The 18,515-nt window shown below is 33.4% G+C and overlaps 1 protein-coding gene across 5 annotated transcripts in view; it reads right to left on the reverse strand.

Moving 5' to 3' along the window:
* Positions 1 to 2,172: 2,172 nt before the first annotated feature.
* LOC127705930 (uncharacterized) overlaps positions 2,173 to 18,515 on the reverse strand; it is a 47,195-nt gene continuing 30,852 nt past the window's right edge. For 4 of the 5 annotated variants that reach the window (XM_052210281.1, XM_052210280.1, XM_052210282.1 and 1 more), the window contains 2 exons: positions 13,293 to 17,090; positions 2,173 to 7,140 (listed from right to left, as the gene is read on the reverse strand). In XM_052210281.1, the coding sequence (XP_052066241.1) occupies positions 7,107 to 7,140; positions 13,293 to 17,068 (3,810 nt within the window). In that variant the 5' untranslated portion in view covers positions 17,069 to 17,090 and the 3' untranslated portion in view covers positions 2,173 to 7,106. The remainder of the gene's footprint in view (positions 7,141 to 13,292; positions 17,091 to 18,515) is intronic. The other variant, XR_007984119.1, reaches the window with a different exon arrangement.

The raw sequence follows: 18,515 nt of genomic DNA on the forward strand, positions 1-18,515 counted from the left end.
GGATGAATCAAACAAAGTTTTATTTTAGACCAAGATCTGGACCAACTTGAATACTGAGCCTAAATTCAGTTATCTAAATACACGGTAAGATTCAGCATATCAAAGAACACCAATAATTCAATTTATGATGAAATCAAACAAAGTTTAAATTTGGACCCTTTAGACCTTAATACGGACCAATTCAAAAACATGACCAAAAATCCAAATTCTAAATGATCGGTTGGATTCAGCGTATGAAAGAACCCCAAAAATTCAAGACTTTAAACTAAACCCCATTGAAATTGGTCAGGAAATAAGCAATTTATACAAAGCATTTCAAAAGTATTGCTTTTGGCACCTTTTTCCTAAACCGTTAGGGTCATAACCCCTTTAATCAATCCCAACCTTCCTTTCATGGTATAAAACCTTGTGACACAATTAAATAGCAATCCATAGACTTATACTCAAGTTGTTGTCCAGAAACCAGGAAATCCTAGTTTTTTCCCCTTTTCAGCCCCTAATTCCTTAACGATTTGGGCCATGACCCCAAAATCAATCCAATCGTCCTTTTCAGGTATGGAACCTTGTGGTAAAATTTCATAGAGATCCATATACTTATACACAAGTTATTGTTCTGAAACAAGAAAAAGAAACATTTTATTTTGGTCCCTGTTTGGCCCCTAACTACTAAACAGCTACAACAATAATCCCAAAATTAATCCCAACCTTTCTATTGTGGTATAGAACCTTGTGCTAAAATTTCATAGAGATCCATATACTTATACTCAAGTTATTGTCTGCAAACCAAAATGTATTGGACAACGATGCAGACATCGCCATAGCATAAATACGAACGCAAAAATTTGGCGGTCGTATATTATAAAGTCGTATAAAAACTGATAACGTATAATAGGCTTTAAAAAGCCTTGACATGAAATATGTGAAACAATTCAAAAGAAAAAATTAACGGCCTGATTTGTAACAAAATAATCAACGAAAAACACATATCACAGACATCAACCAACAACAACCACTGAAATAGTTAGATTTCTTGATTGACAATATATTTGTTACGCCTGGAAGACGTGTTTTTCAACAAACAGTCAGCATCTCCATGGGAACCAACTGTGCCCCTCTTCTTGCCAACTTGTGCCTTTATTCATATGAGGCTGACTTTATACAGGAACTTCTTAGGAAGAAAGATAAGAAGTTAGCAGTATCCTTTAACTTTACTTTCCGCTATATAGATGATGTTCTCTCACTAAATAATTCAAAATTTGGTGACTATGTTGAACGCATCTATCCAATCGAACTTCAGATTAAGGATACAACAGATACAGTTAAGTCTGCCTCATATCTTGACTTACATCTAGAAATTGACAATGAGGGTCGGTGGAAAACAAAACTTTACGACAAAAGAGATGATTTCAGCTTCTCAACTGTGAACTTTCCATTTCTATGTAGCAACATTCCAGCAGAGCCTGCATACGGAGTATATTTCTCCCATTCGCCTATCATGATTTCCTTGAAAGAAGGTAGCTGCTCACAAGGAAGCTATAAAACCAAGAGTTCAAAGAGGTGAAGTTGAAATCATCCCTTAATTAATTTTACAGACGCCATCACGAGTTGGTTGACCGTTATGGAATATCCGTTTCACAGATGATAGCGGATATGTTCCAAATGTTGTAACTAAAATCCCATCCACAAAAGTGACCTACCGAATGCTTATTACCAGTTTTGTATTTACATGAGCAACACGATGGGTGCCACATGTGGAGCAGGATCTGCTTACCCTCCCGGAACACCTGAGATCACCCCCAGTTTTTGGTGAGGTTCGTGTTGCTCAGCCTTTAATTTTCTATGTTGTGTTTCGTGTACTGTTGTTTGTCTGTTGGTCTTTTTCTTTTTTAGCCATGGCATTGTTAGTTTATTTTCGACTTATGAGTTTGAATGTCCCTTTGGTATCTCTCGCCTCCCTTTTTCAATCTGTTATAAAGTATTTGGATTAGCATCCTGAAATAATAATGACTGAAGGACTGACACGTCAAACACTATTTGCCCCTGCTGCTTCGTAGCGCTGGGTGAAATTAAGAAGAAGAGAAGTATACAACAAAAGTTTACAAGGACAGAATGGAAGAACTGACAGATGAACAAAAAAAGAATGCAGCATCATGCAAGAAGAAATAGTCTCAATAGAATTAAAATTATTTTATTCTTATATATTTAGGTATAAATGTAACGAAATGATATAAAGTTATGTCCCTGATGGTAGATATTATTGCAATTATTATGATAACAAACATGGACATCATACAAACAATAATTAAAGTAGTATTTACTCCAAATTACAGTTCAGACAAGAGATATAACATCTCAAGGAAAGGTACAATTCTAAAATAAAATTGAGTATCATAATGACAGAACTACTTACAATCTTGTTATGTATAGAAAAGTAACACTTCTAACTGTCCTACTTTTGTATACAGAAACAAAGTTATATATGAAAATTTGTAATTTAGAATCAGAGAAATACATTGAATGTCAATTCATTTGCACTTACTTGAATGTAATAATTATTGGTTGAATAGTGTGTAATTGTCTCCATTACACAACATGCACACTTGGTTAAAGGGAAATATAGAAGGAACAAATAAAACATCTCCATTTAGTTCTTAAGATAACAGAGAAAAATAAAAAATATATCTAGTGAAAAAAAAAATGACAATGGTGAAAATAAATAATGGTCTATAATGTTAGTTATATCACCAACATTTATTAAGATGAAATATTTGTCTAAATATAAATTTTGATATGTAAAAATATATTTCATGGCAAATTAACATACAATATTTCAGCACTTTATTGTTTAAATAAAATAATGATATTTGTATATGCAGATTTATGTGTATAAATATAAAAAAAATAAAGAAAATGGTGAATATTTGATTATTATTTGAATGTTGATGTTTAGATGAATCAATCTTTCGTGTCACAATTTTTTAACGATAACTAAAGATGAATCTGTGTAGGAATGTCCCCAATTAAGGTTTGTTGATTTCAAACATGTGCACTGTATGAGTGTATTATTCACATTATACTGCAATCCAAATGAAACAGTTTGGACTTTGCGTCATGAAATTATACACCATAACCTCCTTTTCCCATCAGATAAATGCTAGTTTTTAATGGACACAATAGCCTTTATTGCAAAGTGCTATAAGTAAAAACTTATAACATTTTTTGTTCAATTTTCAAACTGTGCTTAAATGTGCTTAATTTTTGTAAAAATAGTTTCAAAAATTTTTGAATTATTTCACATGCATGTTTAATATGAAAGGTTCCTATGAAAAGGCAACAGTCTAGGTTTTACATACAATTACTGGTACCCCATTATCTGCATGATCTGTATACAAAAATTAATTGCTTGTTTACTATTTTAGTAAAATAAATTGAAACTATTAATAGCATTTAAAATGATTAACAAAAGAGTAAATTACAATTGAAGTAAACATCTAATTGGGTCTGATTGTTTTTGTCCTTCTGAAGGAAGTAACTGTTTAAAAAAAATGTGATAGGACATGCAGTGTATGAAATCATAGACCATCAACTTATCATTATAAAACATTCAATAGTAAACTTCCAATAAGTCTACAGTAAAGTTGTATCAATGATTATTCAATGTAAGGAAGTTAGTGTTAATGTTTACAGACCTATAAAGATCATGTCAGAAAAAAAGGGAAATCAGTTGTGTTTCTGTGGAACAAATTAAATCAACTTCCTAAAACCTGATATAAATAGATAACTTATTGAAAAACATTACACTTTTCAATAACAAAGCATTGTGTTGAATTATACTGCTTCCACAGAATCACAACTAATTTAGGTTTAAAATCACACGTGTAATTAGATGAACTGATTCCTGACTAGTTTATTCAATTCACTTTAAATTTTCATGATAAATGGATTAATGAGGAAACATACAAAAATAAAAAAAATGTATGTGCTTATTACATAAATCATATGATAACAAAAATATATTTTTGAAAGATATCAACATAAAAAAAAATATACATAAATAAAATTTTCACAACCAAAATAGAGTTATCTCCCATATGACATACATTGAAAATCAGATCTAGGATTATTTCCCTTTTCACATAGCCTATCACAGAAGTTTTGAGATTCTGAAAAGTATAAAGACAACGAAAGTTAGTGTAATAAGAGACAGTACAGTATGTGTCTATAAATAATGGTGGACTACATTTACTGGCCATACAAAAATCATATAACATACTTTACTTAGTTTTTTTAATGAGTTTCATAATATTTTAAAATAGCACTTTTGAAGATTTACTGTTTGGTAAGTGTAATAGATTGTGTGTTTATTTTTTGCTTAATGTCCATTTGTAAAAAAAGTAATTGATAATATACTTTAATGTGAAAGGACAAATTTTCACATTTTTTTTTAAATGTTAAAAACTATTTTGCTGACAGAAATACTTTGGTATCACACTAACCCCTAAAATATTTTAGATCAGCCAGACAATTGCATTTATTGCAGATTAAATAAAACTGCAGTAAAGTACCTGAAAAAGGGTTTGTTCCTTGTGCAGGTTCAACTGGTTCACACCAAAATTTTGTAGCTCATGACCCATAAGCTCATCATGAGAGGGGACCAAAATATTCTAAATTTTGTGGTGAAAATATAAATGGTAAATATTACATGAACATTCTCACTACAAATTTAAATAGTATTTATACTGACTAAAGACATGAAGATATAACTGTTATCAATCAACTGCCATTTTTTTTTAATAATTCCACAATTGATGACTCTTTAATAATTGAACATAATTCATAATATTTACCAGATAAAAATAGCAGGTAATCCATTATATGACAAGATTTGATGATTATAAAAAGAATTGACATGCAGTTTTGATAAATTGATGCTGCTTATTAGAATTCAGATCATATAAGATGGAATTCTTGTTAGTTGTATTCACTCAACATTTATTACTTTGCAACCAAACATTATATAGATACAGCTTAAGTATAACTCAGAATAAATGTTTTATATGATTTCAACTTACTTCAACTATCAGTCATATTTTTTTTTTAAATCTGGAATACTGATTGTGATTCTTATAATTAAGGTCTAATGTGTTTAAAAATTTCTACTTATCTATGATAGCATATTTTCAACTTTATATTGTTTTATCTCTCTCTCTCTACGAAATAAAATTGAGAGAGAAATTTAGGAAAAAAACTTCCTTCTTATTAATAATCAAAAGTTTAAAATTTTATTATTTTCTTTTAAACAATAAATCATACATTAATTTCATGGATTTATACAATTTTACTTTTTTGAACAAAATTATGAAATTATTACATGTTTTTGTTATTTCACAAGTTACCGATAGGTGATAAAGTATTCAATATGATTTGATAGTATTTCAGATATAAAGTATTCTAATATAAACTTTTAAGGAAATATCCAACACACAATCCATAAATTAGGACTATTTTGCATAGTATTTGTCTAACAGTACATGATAAGTTTTACTAATTATGAGATATGTTCCGGTTTGCTACCTCGATGTAAGAGAACACAATAAAATAAAATGGGTCAGAAATGTTTTACATAAGATCATTACTAACTATTTTAAAAGGTTTTTTTTTTTATCTAAAAACAAAGTTTATTTTGAATTGAAGGTTTAAAAATGCAATTTCAAACAGTTTAGTTATTTTGAATGTTTAATCAAGCTCAAATCATTCTTAACATTTGTAAGCAAATCTGTACAACTTCTTCAGTTCTGAAGCAACATATCAATACCAACAATATTAACAAACAAACTTCATGGAACCCTGAGAAACCTGGCCTTGGGGTCATAAAAAATTTGAGCATGATTATCATACTCAGACTCAGAAATTTAAGTTTTATGACCGAGACCCCAGGGGACCTGTCTATATTGGACCCTGAGTAACCTGGGAACCTGTCTATATTGGACCCTGAGTAACCTGGGAACCTGCCTGTACTAAACCCTGTATGACCTGATTACACATCTATACTGAATCTGAGTAACTTGGAAACCACAGTACTGAACCCTCAGTGACCTGGGAACCAGTCTACACTGAATCCTGATTTTTGTGGAACCTGTCTATAATGGACCAGGGGATGTCGTTACTGAACCCAATGTGACATGTGAACCTGTCTTTGTTTAACCTTGAGTGACCTGGGAATCTTGTCTATACTGAACCCTAAGTGACATGTGAACATAAACAACTGGAGGTTGTTAAATATTGCAGCAAGATATTCAATAAATCAAATCTAGAAAAATACAAATAGAAGGTATATTCATGATATTCAATTGTACACTAGCATCAAAGTTTAAAGGGCAACAAATAAGTTTGAAGGACAGGGGTACTATGGCAAGGTACATCCCCAAAGGTCATCGTCTCTGTTCTTTTGTCCTGAAGACCAGGTTAAGGCACTTGGCTCCGGGGTTACCTCAACTTTCTTGTGGAAATTCAGTGTATCAAAAGACTAATATAACTGAACTGCATAGAAAATGACTAGACAAGAAAGTATTGACAAATAAACTTTCACAAGATCAAGGTATTGTATACAACAAAACTTAGGCTTTCTGGCATAGGCAAGTTAGCCAAAACAGATGTTTGGCTTGGTTCAACATGGGCGTCTTATTATTGAAAGAAGGCCACAAAGTTATTATACTGGCATATATCAGAAACTAGGAGAAGGTCATGCTGGTTTTGGCATCGGCCAGGACATCTGAAACAAGGCCTTTAAGGTTTCAATATTGACCATTCAACCGACCAAGATGACAGGGAACTCAGATATTGTTCAGACAGCTAAAACTAACATTACCATTTTAACAATAAAATATTACAAAAATAAACAAATATACAACTATTGATCACAACCATGAACATATATTGTCAACATTCTGAGCACCTTTTACTTGTAGAATTAACATGTGAAATTCTTATTTTGTGTCACAACTCTTCCTTGAATTCAACTTAAGTTCTTGATCTTCTTGGTCTGTACCAACACAGTAGGTCAAGGCCATTTACTGATTATTTTCCTGTACTATTAATTGTCAGTTTCATCGATCAGCACTGTTGTCACTTATCACAGAACTGAAAAGAGAAATACAATAAAATTGAGAATGGAAATGGGGAATGTGTCAAAGAGACAACAACCCGACCATAGAACAGACAACAGCAGAAGGTCACCAACAGGTCTTCAATGCAGCGAGAAATTCCAACACCCGGAGGCGTCCTTCAGCTGGCCCCTAAACAAATATATTTACTAGTTCAGTGATAATGAACGCCATACTAAACTCCAAATTGTACACAAGAAACTAAAATTAAAAATAATACAAGACTGACAAAGGCTAGAGGCTCCTGACTTGGGACAGGCGCAAAAATGCGGCAGGGTTAAACATGTTTATGAGATCTCAACCCTCCCCCTATACCTCTAGCCAATGTAGAAAAGTAAACGCATAACAATACGCACATTAAAATTCAGTTCAAGAGAAGTCCGAGTCTGATGTCAGAAGATGTAACCAAAGAAAATAAACAAAATGACAATAATACATAAATAACAACAGACTACTAGCAGTTAACTGACATGCCAGCTCCAGACTTCAATTAAACTGATTGAAAGATTATGTCTTCATCATATGAATATCAGGCACAATCCTTCCCGTTAGGGGTTTAGTATCATACCATCATAACATATATGAGAAGAACATAACCCGTGTCATGCCAACAACTGGTTTTTAAATAAATGTGTTTAGTGCCGATGCAAAGACCCTATAAGTGAATCAATATTAATGCCAAAATATGCAATCTTTAATGACCTGACAACAGTATCGTAACTATATCCCTTCTTAATAAGTCTATTTAAAGGTTTTGTTAGCTTCAGAGGTGAATACTGACATTTTTGTGCTTTATAAAGAATATTTCCATAAAAAATTGGATGTGAAATACCTGAACGTATAAGAAGTCTGCATGTTGAGCTATATTTACGAATGATGTCCTTATACCGATGATAAAATTTAGTAAATGTTTTGACTAAGAATACATGAAATTTAAAAATTCAAGCTTTAATATTTTACAGGACTATCTTGAAACTCATTCTAAAAAATGGAATCTTAATTTAAAATAAAAACTGATTATGAATTATTACCTTTGTTGGGGAGTATACTAGTATAAATACTGCTTCACTGCAGTGCAGAGCAATAGTTAATGTAGAAGTAAAGAATAAACAAAGTGTTACTTTAATTTACAAACATTTCTATTTTTATAATAGAGTTTGTTTACAATTATGTTGGAAGGCAAATAACCATTATTATCACACATTTTGTACTAATATGTACGTTTTTGCATGGCCAATAATAGCTGGAAGTCAAGGTTGGTTATTCGCCCTCGGGGCCAATATCAATATTAGCCCTCGAAAATCCATATCGTGCCCCCGAATTTGACTTCCGGTAACCTGTCAATCAAAAACTATTTGTAAACAAGAAAGCATTAGAAGCAGATGATTAGGAGAAGTTTCTTGTTGAAAATTTTAAAACATAATTTGATATATGCTTTCTTTTTCTCTCCAGCTTAAAAATATGTGATAAATTGACTATTACATCTCATTTTTCAAATTGGCCCTACTGTAGCAGAAAAAAAAACAGTGGAAATAGGTCCAGGTTCCTATTTCTATTCACCTTATCGCTATTTGGAGATCTGTTCCCCTTGACCAGAGAATCTGCGCTGGTTGAATTTTTGACGTCATATAACAATCACTTTTCCATTGTGGCGTCAGATATTTTCTATTGTGACGTCAAAATTTTATGGGAACCTTTGCGATGTCCAGTATTGGCGGACAAATAGCGATAAGGTGTATTTTTCCTCACACAAACATTGGAAATGTAACAAGTAATATTTATAACTTTGAGAAATAATGTTTATTGTTAATCATTTGTTAAACTTTTCCCAAAACTTTGTTTACTCACTGTGATATGAATTTTTTTAACTCACTTTGATACATTTTTTTTATTTTTTTCTTCAAATTTTTTTTAATTTTTTGTTGAAAATAAAACATAATTTGATAAATGCTTTCTTTTTTCTCCAGCTTGAAAATATGTGATAAATAGATTATTATATGTCATTTTCCATATTGGCCCTGGTATCAGCCCTTGGGCTAAAGCCCTCTGGTTTGATATAATAGTTTAGGGCTGATACCAGGGCCAATATGAATAAAATGCTCCGCTGGGGCGCAGCTTGATACGACCGCAGAGGTCGAAACCCTGAACATTTGGGGCAAGTATGAACACAACATTCAAGCTTGATTCAGCACTGAATTTGGATTGTAATTAAATATTTGACACAGCATAGGTTTCCGACACAGAATGAAAATGATTTAAGAACTTAAAAATTTTTAATTTACCTATTCAAACCATATCATTATTATTTGCTTTTATATATAAATCAGAAATAACCAATTTAAAATGGAAAATTTTAAAGAAAAAAAAAGAAACAAAAATCCCCCCCCCCCAAATTTTTTGAACCCCCTTATGATTCATCACCCCCAAACTCAATCCCAGCCTTCCCTTTGTTGTATGGTACCTTGCAGTACAATTTCAGAGAGATCCATACACTTGAACACAAGTTATTGTCTGGAAACTAGAAAAATGCTTGTTTTTTGGCCCCAAATTCCTAAACGTTTAGGGCAATTACCCCCAATCACAAACCCAGCTTTCCCTTTGTGATATGGAACCTTGCAGTACAATTTCATAAAGATCCATACACTTACACACAAGTTATTGTCCTGGAACTAGAAAAATGCTTGTTTGTTTGCCCTTTTATGGCCCCTAATTACTAAAATTTTGAGGGAATTACCCCCAAAATCAATCCCAGCCTTCCCTTTGTGGTATGGTACCTTGCAGTACAATTTCAGAGAGATCCATACACTTGAACACAAGTTATTGTCTGGAAACTAGAAAAATGCTTATTTTTGGCCCCTTTTTGGCCCCTTATTCCTAAACTTTTTGGGCAATTACCCCCAAACTCAATTCCAGCTTTCCCTTTGTGATATGGAACCTTGTAGTACAATTTCATAAAGATCCATACACTTACACACAAGTTATTGTCATGAAACTAGAAAAAATGCTTGTTTTTTGCCCCTTTTTGGCCCCTAATTCCTAAAATTTGGAGACAATTACCCCCAAAATCAATCCCAGCATTCCCTTAGTGATATGGAACCTTGTGATACAATGTCAGAGAGATCCATAGACTTACACACAAGTTATTGTCATGAAACTAGAAAAATGCTTGTTTTTTGCCCCTTTTTGGCCCCTAATTCCTAAAATGTGGAGGCAATTACCCCCAAAATCAATCCCAGCATTCCCTTTGTGATATGGAACCTTGTGGTACAATGTCAGAGAGATCCATATACTTACACACAAGTTATGTCTGGAAGTTACAAAAATGCTTATTTTTGGCCCCTTTTTCCTTAACTGTTGGTACCATAACCCCCAAAATCAATCCGCACCTTCCTTTTGTGGTATTGAACCTTATGGTAAAATTTCATTGAGATCCATTCACTTAAACTAAAGTTAAGAGTGCGAAAACTAATGTGTCTTCGGACGACGACGACGACGCCAACGTCATACCAATATACGACCACAAAATTTTTTTTGCCGTAGTATAAAAATGCCATGTAATAATCTATAAATAATTAATTGTTGCCTCTTCATTGAGCTTCATTATGCCATGTAGCAGTTTTTCTGCAGGGCAAAGGAAATAACCAGCTTCAAATTATAATTTTAAGAGTAAAATTTATGATTCCAGAAATGAGTTATTGAAATGGCTGTAACAGACACAGGTTCCAATAAACAAGACTGAATTTTATCATCTCTTTTCAGTGCCATTGGTGCTTCAGGTTATAACTTAATAGCTTCTAATTTAAGCATTTTGGTAATTTGAGTCATTGGGTTGTTGTCTCTTTGGTGTTCAGCCCACATCTCCTTTAATACATAATAATTACATTAGATGTATGTTTCATTATTATACGTTATTTTGATTGGCTAACAGCAAATCTCTCGTCATTCTTCATTTCAAAATTAATTGCATGAATTGAAACATACATGATGACACACGTTTCCACAATAAAGTGCACAGGTAAATAAAAGAAAAACTTGATAGTAATCGTCTTTTCATGATCATAGCGAAAAATGTAATTATAAGTATTGAATGCTTCTTTTAGTAATTTCATAGGGTTGTAAAAGCGTTGACCGTGCGTACATTTTTAGAATGAAGCGCTTCCGCGCTTCATACAAAATGTACTTCGGTCAACGCTTTTACACCCCAATGAATTTACAAAAAGAAGCATTCAATTCTTAAATAATCAGCTAAAAATACTGACTACATTTATCCATTAAAGAGATTGTAAAATGAGTTGAAGGGTACCATTTTTAAAGCAACCACTTTAACATTTAAGTCACAGCATACCCTTACTTCATATCCTGGATTTTTAATGAAGTTCAATTTACTGATTCCCATTTATATTTTAGTCTGCCTAAAATACACTATAGTTATTGGTTTTTGACTGACTTTATTAAAATTTGTATGTATTCATAATTTGTACTTTTAAGTCCTAACTCAAAATAAAGAAGTCATTTCAACAACCACATACTTTATCTTGAAATATTCTTAAGCCAAAATCTTTTGTTGTATAAATACCAGTCCCACATATATTATAACAGTTAAATAAAAGCAGTTATTATTTTAAACTTCTTAACATGCATCATTGGTATGAATTCTCACGGCAAAATTGTTTCACTTAGAATAAAAAGCCAAAAAACAATTGAATTGGCAACATTTTCTTTTAATAACATTTGGTCAAATTAAGATCTTTACCGTCAAACTCCATGCTTCATTTAAGAAATAATTCTTTATTGTCATGCTCTATGGTCATTTTAACGTGGGAAGGCATGATATTTGTCAAAATCCTTACACCAAGCATTAATAGGGTATAAAATATTGACCAATATAATGCCTGTACTTACAGACCCATATTAAAATGAGAAAAGAGTATGCCGTACGGTGATCTAGCTATAGTTGTTAACTTTTATGTCATTTGGTCTCTGGTGGAGAGTTGTCTTATTGGCAATCATACCACATCTTCTTATTTTTATATGACATGGAAAGATAATTTCAATTCTAATATGAACATTTAGAATTATTCACGTTCAAAGAGGACCTATAAGACATGTTTGAAAGGCAGCCATTCTGATTTGATGAAGCAACAATGTTCCAGTAAACAAACTGCTTCCTGATTAAAAAGGACAAAAATATAAACAGACATACCTATTTAAAGACATTTAAGAATTTATCAAATTTTCCTAGCTAGCAACTCCAACAAAAATACCCATTTTGATCTCAAGTATCGTTCAAAATACAGCTAAAGTTGCAAGTTTCATTGTGACATCACGTACATGTATCCCATGTTTTGTTGGAACAAGAACATTGCTTTGTTTATAATTCAGAAGAGTGTCGTATTAAAACTAGTGATTACATCATGTGAACTTATAATTCCTGCTAAAATTTCTCAAACTATATTTCAAACTACTGAATGGCATCATATTGATAATAAAATGATGTTGTCGTTAAATATTTGATAGATAAATTATTACATGTTTTTGCTTTTCTCTGTTGTTGTGCTTCTGTCTCATAGACGTTTACCCAACATCTCCTTTTTAACATACATTGTTTCTGTTATGTTTCAAGTCATTCAATGGCTCTTAATAAAACTTTATTAAACCCCATTCCTATCCTTTAATGATTCTATTGAAATAAAATTCTGTCTTTATAGTGCAGGACATTTATTATAGATAATCAATCTATTCAGTGTTCAGCCAAAACCCAACCAACAGATTGTAGACAGTAACACTATTGAAGTGAGGGCCTAACTTATCGTTTGATGTGCAAAATTTAACCGCCTCACAAATGTTTATGCATTGAAATCGTCAAACTCATTACCTGCAAAAATATCCAGGTTTGAATTTGAAACTAGATAAAAGCAATACCGTCTGAACAATTAATGCTCATCCTTTAATATGAGTGTTGATGCATTGTTGAAGTCCTTCAATGGCTACTTCCATGTGTAAATTTGTATTGCTTTGACATGTCTTGACATTTAACCAAAATCTCGATATTAATAGATAATGACCGAGTACCCTGACTGACCCAAATCATAACAAGTGCTATGAAAGACAAAAATAAACAAACCTTACCCAGTATCTGAAGCAGCACTTTTGGTAAATCCTGGTGTGTAGACAGTCGTTACAGATATATTAGACTTATATCCATAATTATCATTTGTGTCACCATTAACATTGTTCTTGGAAGCACTCATTGAAGCATCAGTTCGTTGTGGCGACAGTCCTGCCGAACTGTCAGATTCATCAGCCGAGTAAAAAGATGACTTTTTAGAAGTACTAGCACCACTGTCTCCTTGAGAATTAGATTTAACGATTTGTTTCTTAGGTCCAGTCCAATTTTGATACACCTGATTACGCTTAGAATCATCTTGTTGTTTGTTTGGATATGACAGTAGACTTGTTTGTGGCCAGTTTAGTCCCCCATGTAACATATAAGCATTTAATTGCTGTGAAGTTGATGTAGGTGTTGAGTTCTGAACACCCATCATTCGCATATATTCACTCAGATCATAAGACATGGTTGGCACATTGTTATTGTACATTGGAGCTCCAAACCCTGTCGGAGTTCCATATGGTAAACCGTACCCAGATTGCTGGGCAAAGAACTGAGAAAATTCCACTGGATTAAAGCCCTGTTGGAATCCATTAGGTGGAGGCAGAGGTGGCGCTGACAGCATCCCATACTGCTGTTGTTGTTGTAATAACTGCTGATGTAGCTGAGCCTGCATTTCTAATCGCTGCAAGCGTTCACGAGCTTCTAACTCACGTGTCCGTTTAATATCAGTATCTGCCTCCATTTCCCTGCGCCTTTCTTCCTCTCGTTTTCTCTCCTTTTCTGTAGCATCCATGGTGATTTGCTCACTGATTTGTTCTCTCTCTTTCCTACGAACAGTATTATCGAAAGTAAACTTCTTTTTCTTATTTTTAAGTTTTGGTGCATGATTATCAAATTCTCCTGGTCCCTGTTCCCCTGGATGAACTTTATCATACTCAGGTAAAACAACGATTTGTCCACTCTTACTTACGTATGCCACACCAGCACGTTTCAAATATTTCTGATCCTTGTCATCCTCATTATCGGTATCTTCATTGCTTTCAATATGGCCGTTTGATTCAAACATGACCTTGTTAGTAACAATTCTCTCTTCGTCTGAGCTTTCACTACTCAGAGACACATGATCTTGGTAACCGTTTGGAACCATGTATTTATAGGCACGATTTGACAACTGTCCCTCACTTAGATTTGGTCGACTTGCTACAGGAGTGCCAGAGAATGATGGTGTAGATGAGGATGATGATAAAGTCCAGTTCATTGGTGCATCATTCACATATTCTAAGTCCTCAGATTTATTTTTCTTCAATACCTTCCCAGAAGCTTTACTTATAGAACCAAATGCATTTAACACACTTTTGTGAACAGAGTTTTTGAATTTTTTAATGCTGCCATGTTTTTTCTTTTCATCGTTTTCAATGCTTTTCTTGAACTTTCTCTCCTTTCCCTTTTGTTTCTTTCCTTTATAATTTATTTCATTAACTTTTGCTGGAAATACTGATGATTTGAAACCATTAGATTTGCCGAGACTTGACGTCAATACCTCAGTGTCAGATATATTGTCATCTGAATCTAAATCTACTTCTGGAGTCCAGTCTTTTGATGCATAAATAGAATTACGGTAACTGTCCTTCTGAGAACCAATGCCAGAACCCGGGGTCATCTGTCGTGGATGATGTATAATTTCACCCTTTTGTTCTACCATATTGCCATTTGTTAAAACTGGAAGATAAGGCTTTTCAATTTGATCTTTCCTGATGGTAAAAACTTCTTTTGGAGATTCAACTTTCACATTAGTTATCTTTTCTGAATGTGGCAGTGTTACTTCTTGTACAATAGCCTCTCTCTTTTTAGTATCCTCTTTTCTAAATTCCTCATTCTGTTTACGAATGCTATCGCTTCGTTTTACAGTAACCTGATCAGTATAAAACACAATATTAGCTTCACTTTTTTCTTTTTCCTCTGCCTGAGCAGCTTTTAATTTTTCATCAATAGTAGGTCCAGTCTTTGCCCTATGATCACGTTCATAAGCAGCCTTTGCAAGCTGCTCCCGAAATGCCTGTGCTGGATCCTTAGGTTTTTCTTTGACTGGTGTGGCATGTTTAACAATTTTAGTGGCCTTTGATTGTGCTGCTAGTTTTATATCATGTTGCAATAGACTGTTGAGGCGACGAATTGCACCATTTTGATCGACACTGCTGCTTGATGACTGAACACTATTTGCAGTGCTTGATTCAGATGTAACAGAATTTTGCCGCTCAAATGAGGATGATGAAGATCTATTGGGTTTCAGCGCCACTGGTGGAGGGGTTTTAACCAAAAGTGGTAAATCTTGATCATTATCATTTTTGGCACTTTCCAAGGTGTTTGTAGTAGCACTTAAAATCAAGTTCTCTTCCACTTTATTGTCTATATCACCATTGATAGTTGTTGTTGAAGTCATGACTGGTTCTGAGTTTTGTCGCCTCATGGCACGATTTTCTGCAGCCTTCTGAATTTGTGATAAAAATTTATTCTGTTCAGTCTGTAAGGCTGGTTTGTTGAAGCTGTCTTGACGAACTGGTGGACTACGAACTTTGATAAAGTCACTAGCACTATTAGCCATTGGTAGTTCTACCATTGATTTGTTCAGTCTTTTATTAGTATTGCGTAATATTCCTGTTCCAGGTGGTGGTGGGGGTGGTGGTGCGTTTGGCGGTGGAGCTGATGTAGCGGGAGCATATGATTTTCTGCTACCACTAGCAGAGCTGGACGATCTATTAATAGAAACATTTTTCCTTGGTTGAGCATCATCATAATCTGCAGGTGGCTCCCTGTCAACTGAATATGATTTCAATATTGGCGGTGGCTTATTAGGTCTGGCAGGTGGTGTATGCATATTACTGCCTCTTGGTGTACTTGGGGCTGATTTAGACCCTGGTGGACCTCTGGGTGTATTTGGGGCTGATTTAGACCCTGGAGGAGGAGGTGGTTGATTTGGAGGAGGTGGTGCTCGACTTTTCTTCTTACTGACAGCAGATCCGGCACTATGATAACTTTTGGCTGATCTAGTAGATGGCGCTCTTTCAAAGTTTGATTGTTTATCTTCTGCGTATGCGGATAGATCTTCAATCTTCCTTCCTGTCTTCCTTTCTAATTCTGCCAGAGTTTGATTACGTCGATATTCGGCTAACTGAGCATAAGTTAAGTTTTCCGAGTAAGGCATATCAAAGGAACTTTTAGCAGGAAGAGTTACCTTCCTTGGTCGGTCATCATTATATTTAGGTTCATCTGGATGTTCTATAATTGTATTCTCTTTGGAGTAAAGAACAGACGAAGCAGAGAGCTGTCTACGATGACCTTTGACATTGGTATTATTATTACCACCACCACCACCATTAGTGTACATTGATACAGGTCGTCGGTTCAAATCTCCATTTCTATTATCATTGGGTATATGTCCATTTGACCTTGGAGATAAATTCCCATTCACATCCTGTCTATTTGAACCGTGTTTTGAACCATCATGAACAACTTCCCCATTAGTAATATTTCCATTATCATCTTCTAAACTTTCCGAACGGAAGATTTCTTTGTATTCAGGATGAAAATCACTTAATTCCTGAGACACTGGTCTCAATAATGATTTGGCAGAAGGAGGAAGCACTATTGGCAAGACTTTATTTTCAGGATTTACATAACTTGGTCCCTGTGGTCCCAACTGACTGAGTGGTCGAGCACTTGGTTGTGTACTGGGTCTTGCTGGAGGACCTTTTGGTGTTGTTGGTATAGAACGAGAGCTTTGGTTCTGCCCCATGTTGCCTCAGTTCTCTAGTAACCTATAAAATATAAAGTGTAAATTTAAAATTACAAATATCATTTTGGTCTCATCTATTCTATAACAATGACTATACCATTTCATGTAATTCACAAAACCAAAACAAAGGAAACAGTTCTTTTATTGCTGTTTTTCATCTCAAAGTTTAAAAGAGAAATTCAAAAGGGAGCAATAGCTCACAACTCCCTGCAAGTTCAAGTTTTAAATAACAAGACAAATGATCAACACATCTAAACCATTGACAGCCAATAAAAGTATTTTTTTTTCAAATTTGACTTATTTATTCATCCTTCCATAAATAGTAAGTAAATTTAATAATAGGCAAAACCTCTTTTATTTCAGTGGAATTTTACACAAACATAAAAGCTTTATTCGTTTTTTAAAAGTGTCAATTCTGAAGAAAATTTTAAGTTCAATTTTCTCAACATGTCATAAAATGACAAATGTCTATATTTCATAATCTATCAGGTTTCTTAAAAATTCCATCTATTGTAGAAAACTAAATGTTGAAATAAGCAATAGAAACAGAGCTACACCCTTTTAATACTATATAACAATAGAAATATACATTAGTAATAGAAGGACTTATCCAGGGTAAATGTCCAACTTATTATTTATTTTTAATTTAAATACATCTATTATTAGTTGTAATACAAGTTTATTTTAATATCAATTTGTGAAATTTCTCATTTTAATCCATAATAATGAAAGGGGTGTTGGGGGTTTCATTTTTTCACATTAGTTGGCCTTTTCATAATCTTCCTATACTGTATGAGTTTTGCTCATTGTTGAAGGCTGCATGGTGACCTATATTTGTTTATATCCACATCATTAGGTCTCTTTAACATTTAGATGACAAGGACCTATAGTATAGCCACATCCTAAGTTGCTCATTATGTCCAATTTTCATTATTTGAAGAAAAATACCAACATTTTTTAGAAGTCTTAAGTAAAAAACCTATGAAATTAAATGATAAACAAACTGAGTAATTATTCAGGAGCCGTTATCAAATTGACAATAATTGTATTGAAATATTGAATAACAAATAAACATCTTTAAATTAATTTGTTTTACCATGTTGACCTCAATGTGTCAATACTGGTAGTCACAAAACAAATATTAAGCCTTCAAACTATTGTCACTTAAAACAGAAATTCATATTAAATATTCAAATCAACTACAATTAATATGAATCGACAATAAATAGGGTTTCTGAATACAAGATATGAGGCAATAACAAATATATATAGATTACTGTTAAAATTATAACAACAAACGCTCGATAATTGCATGGTCTTCAAAATGGTAAAATATGACAAATACCTAACTGAAGGGGAGGGGGGTGAAGAGGGAGATTCATTTTGTGTTGTTGTTCCTTTGAAGTTTAACTCAAATCCCCTTTCATTCACAAGTGAAGTTGGAATT

Source organism: Mytilus californianus, unplaced genomic scaffold (genome assembly GCF_021869535.1).
Source record: "Mytilus californianus isolate M0D057914Y unplaced genomic scaffold, xbMytCali1.0.p SCAF_6, whole genome shotgun sequence".
In the NCBI taxonomy this organism is placed as follows: Eukaryota; Metazoa; Mollusca; class Bivalvia; order Mytilida; family Mytilidae; genus Mytilus; species Mytilus californianus.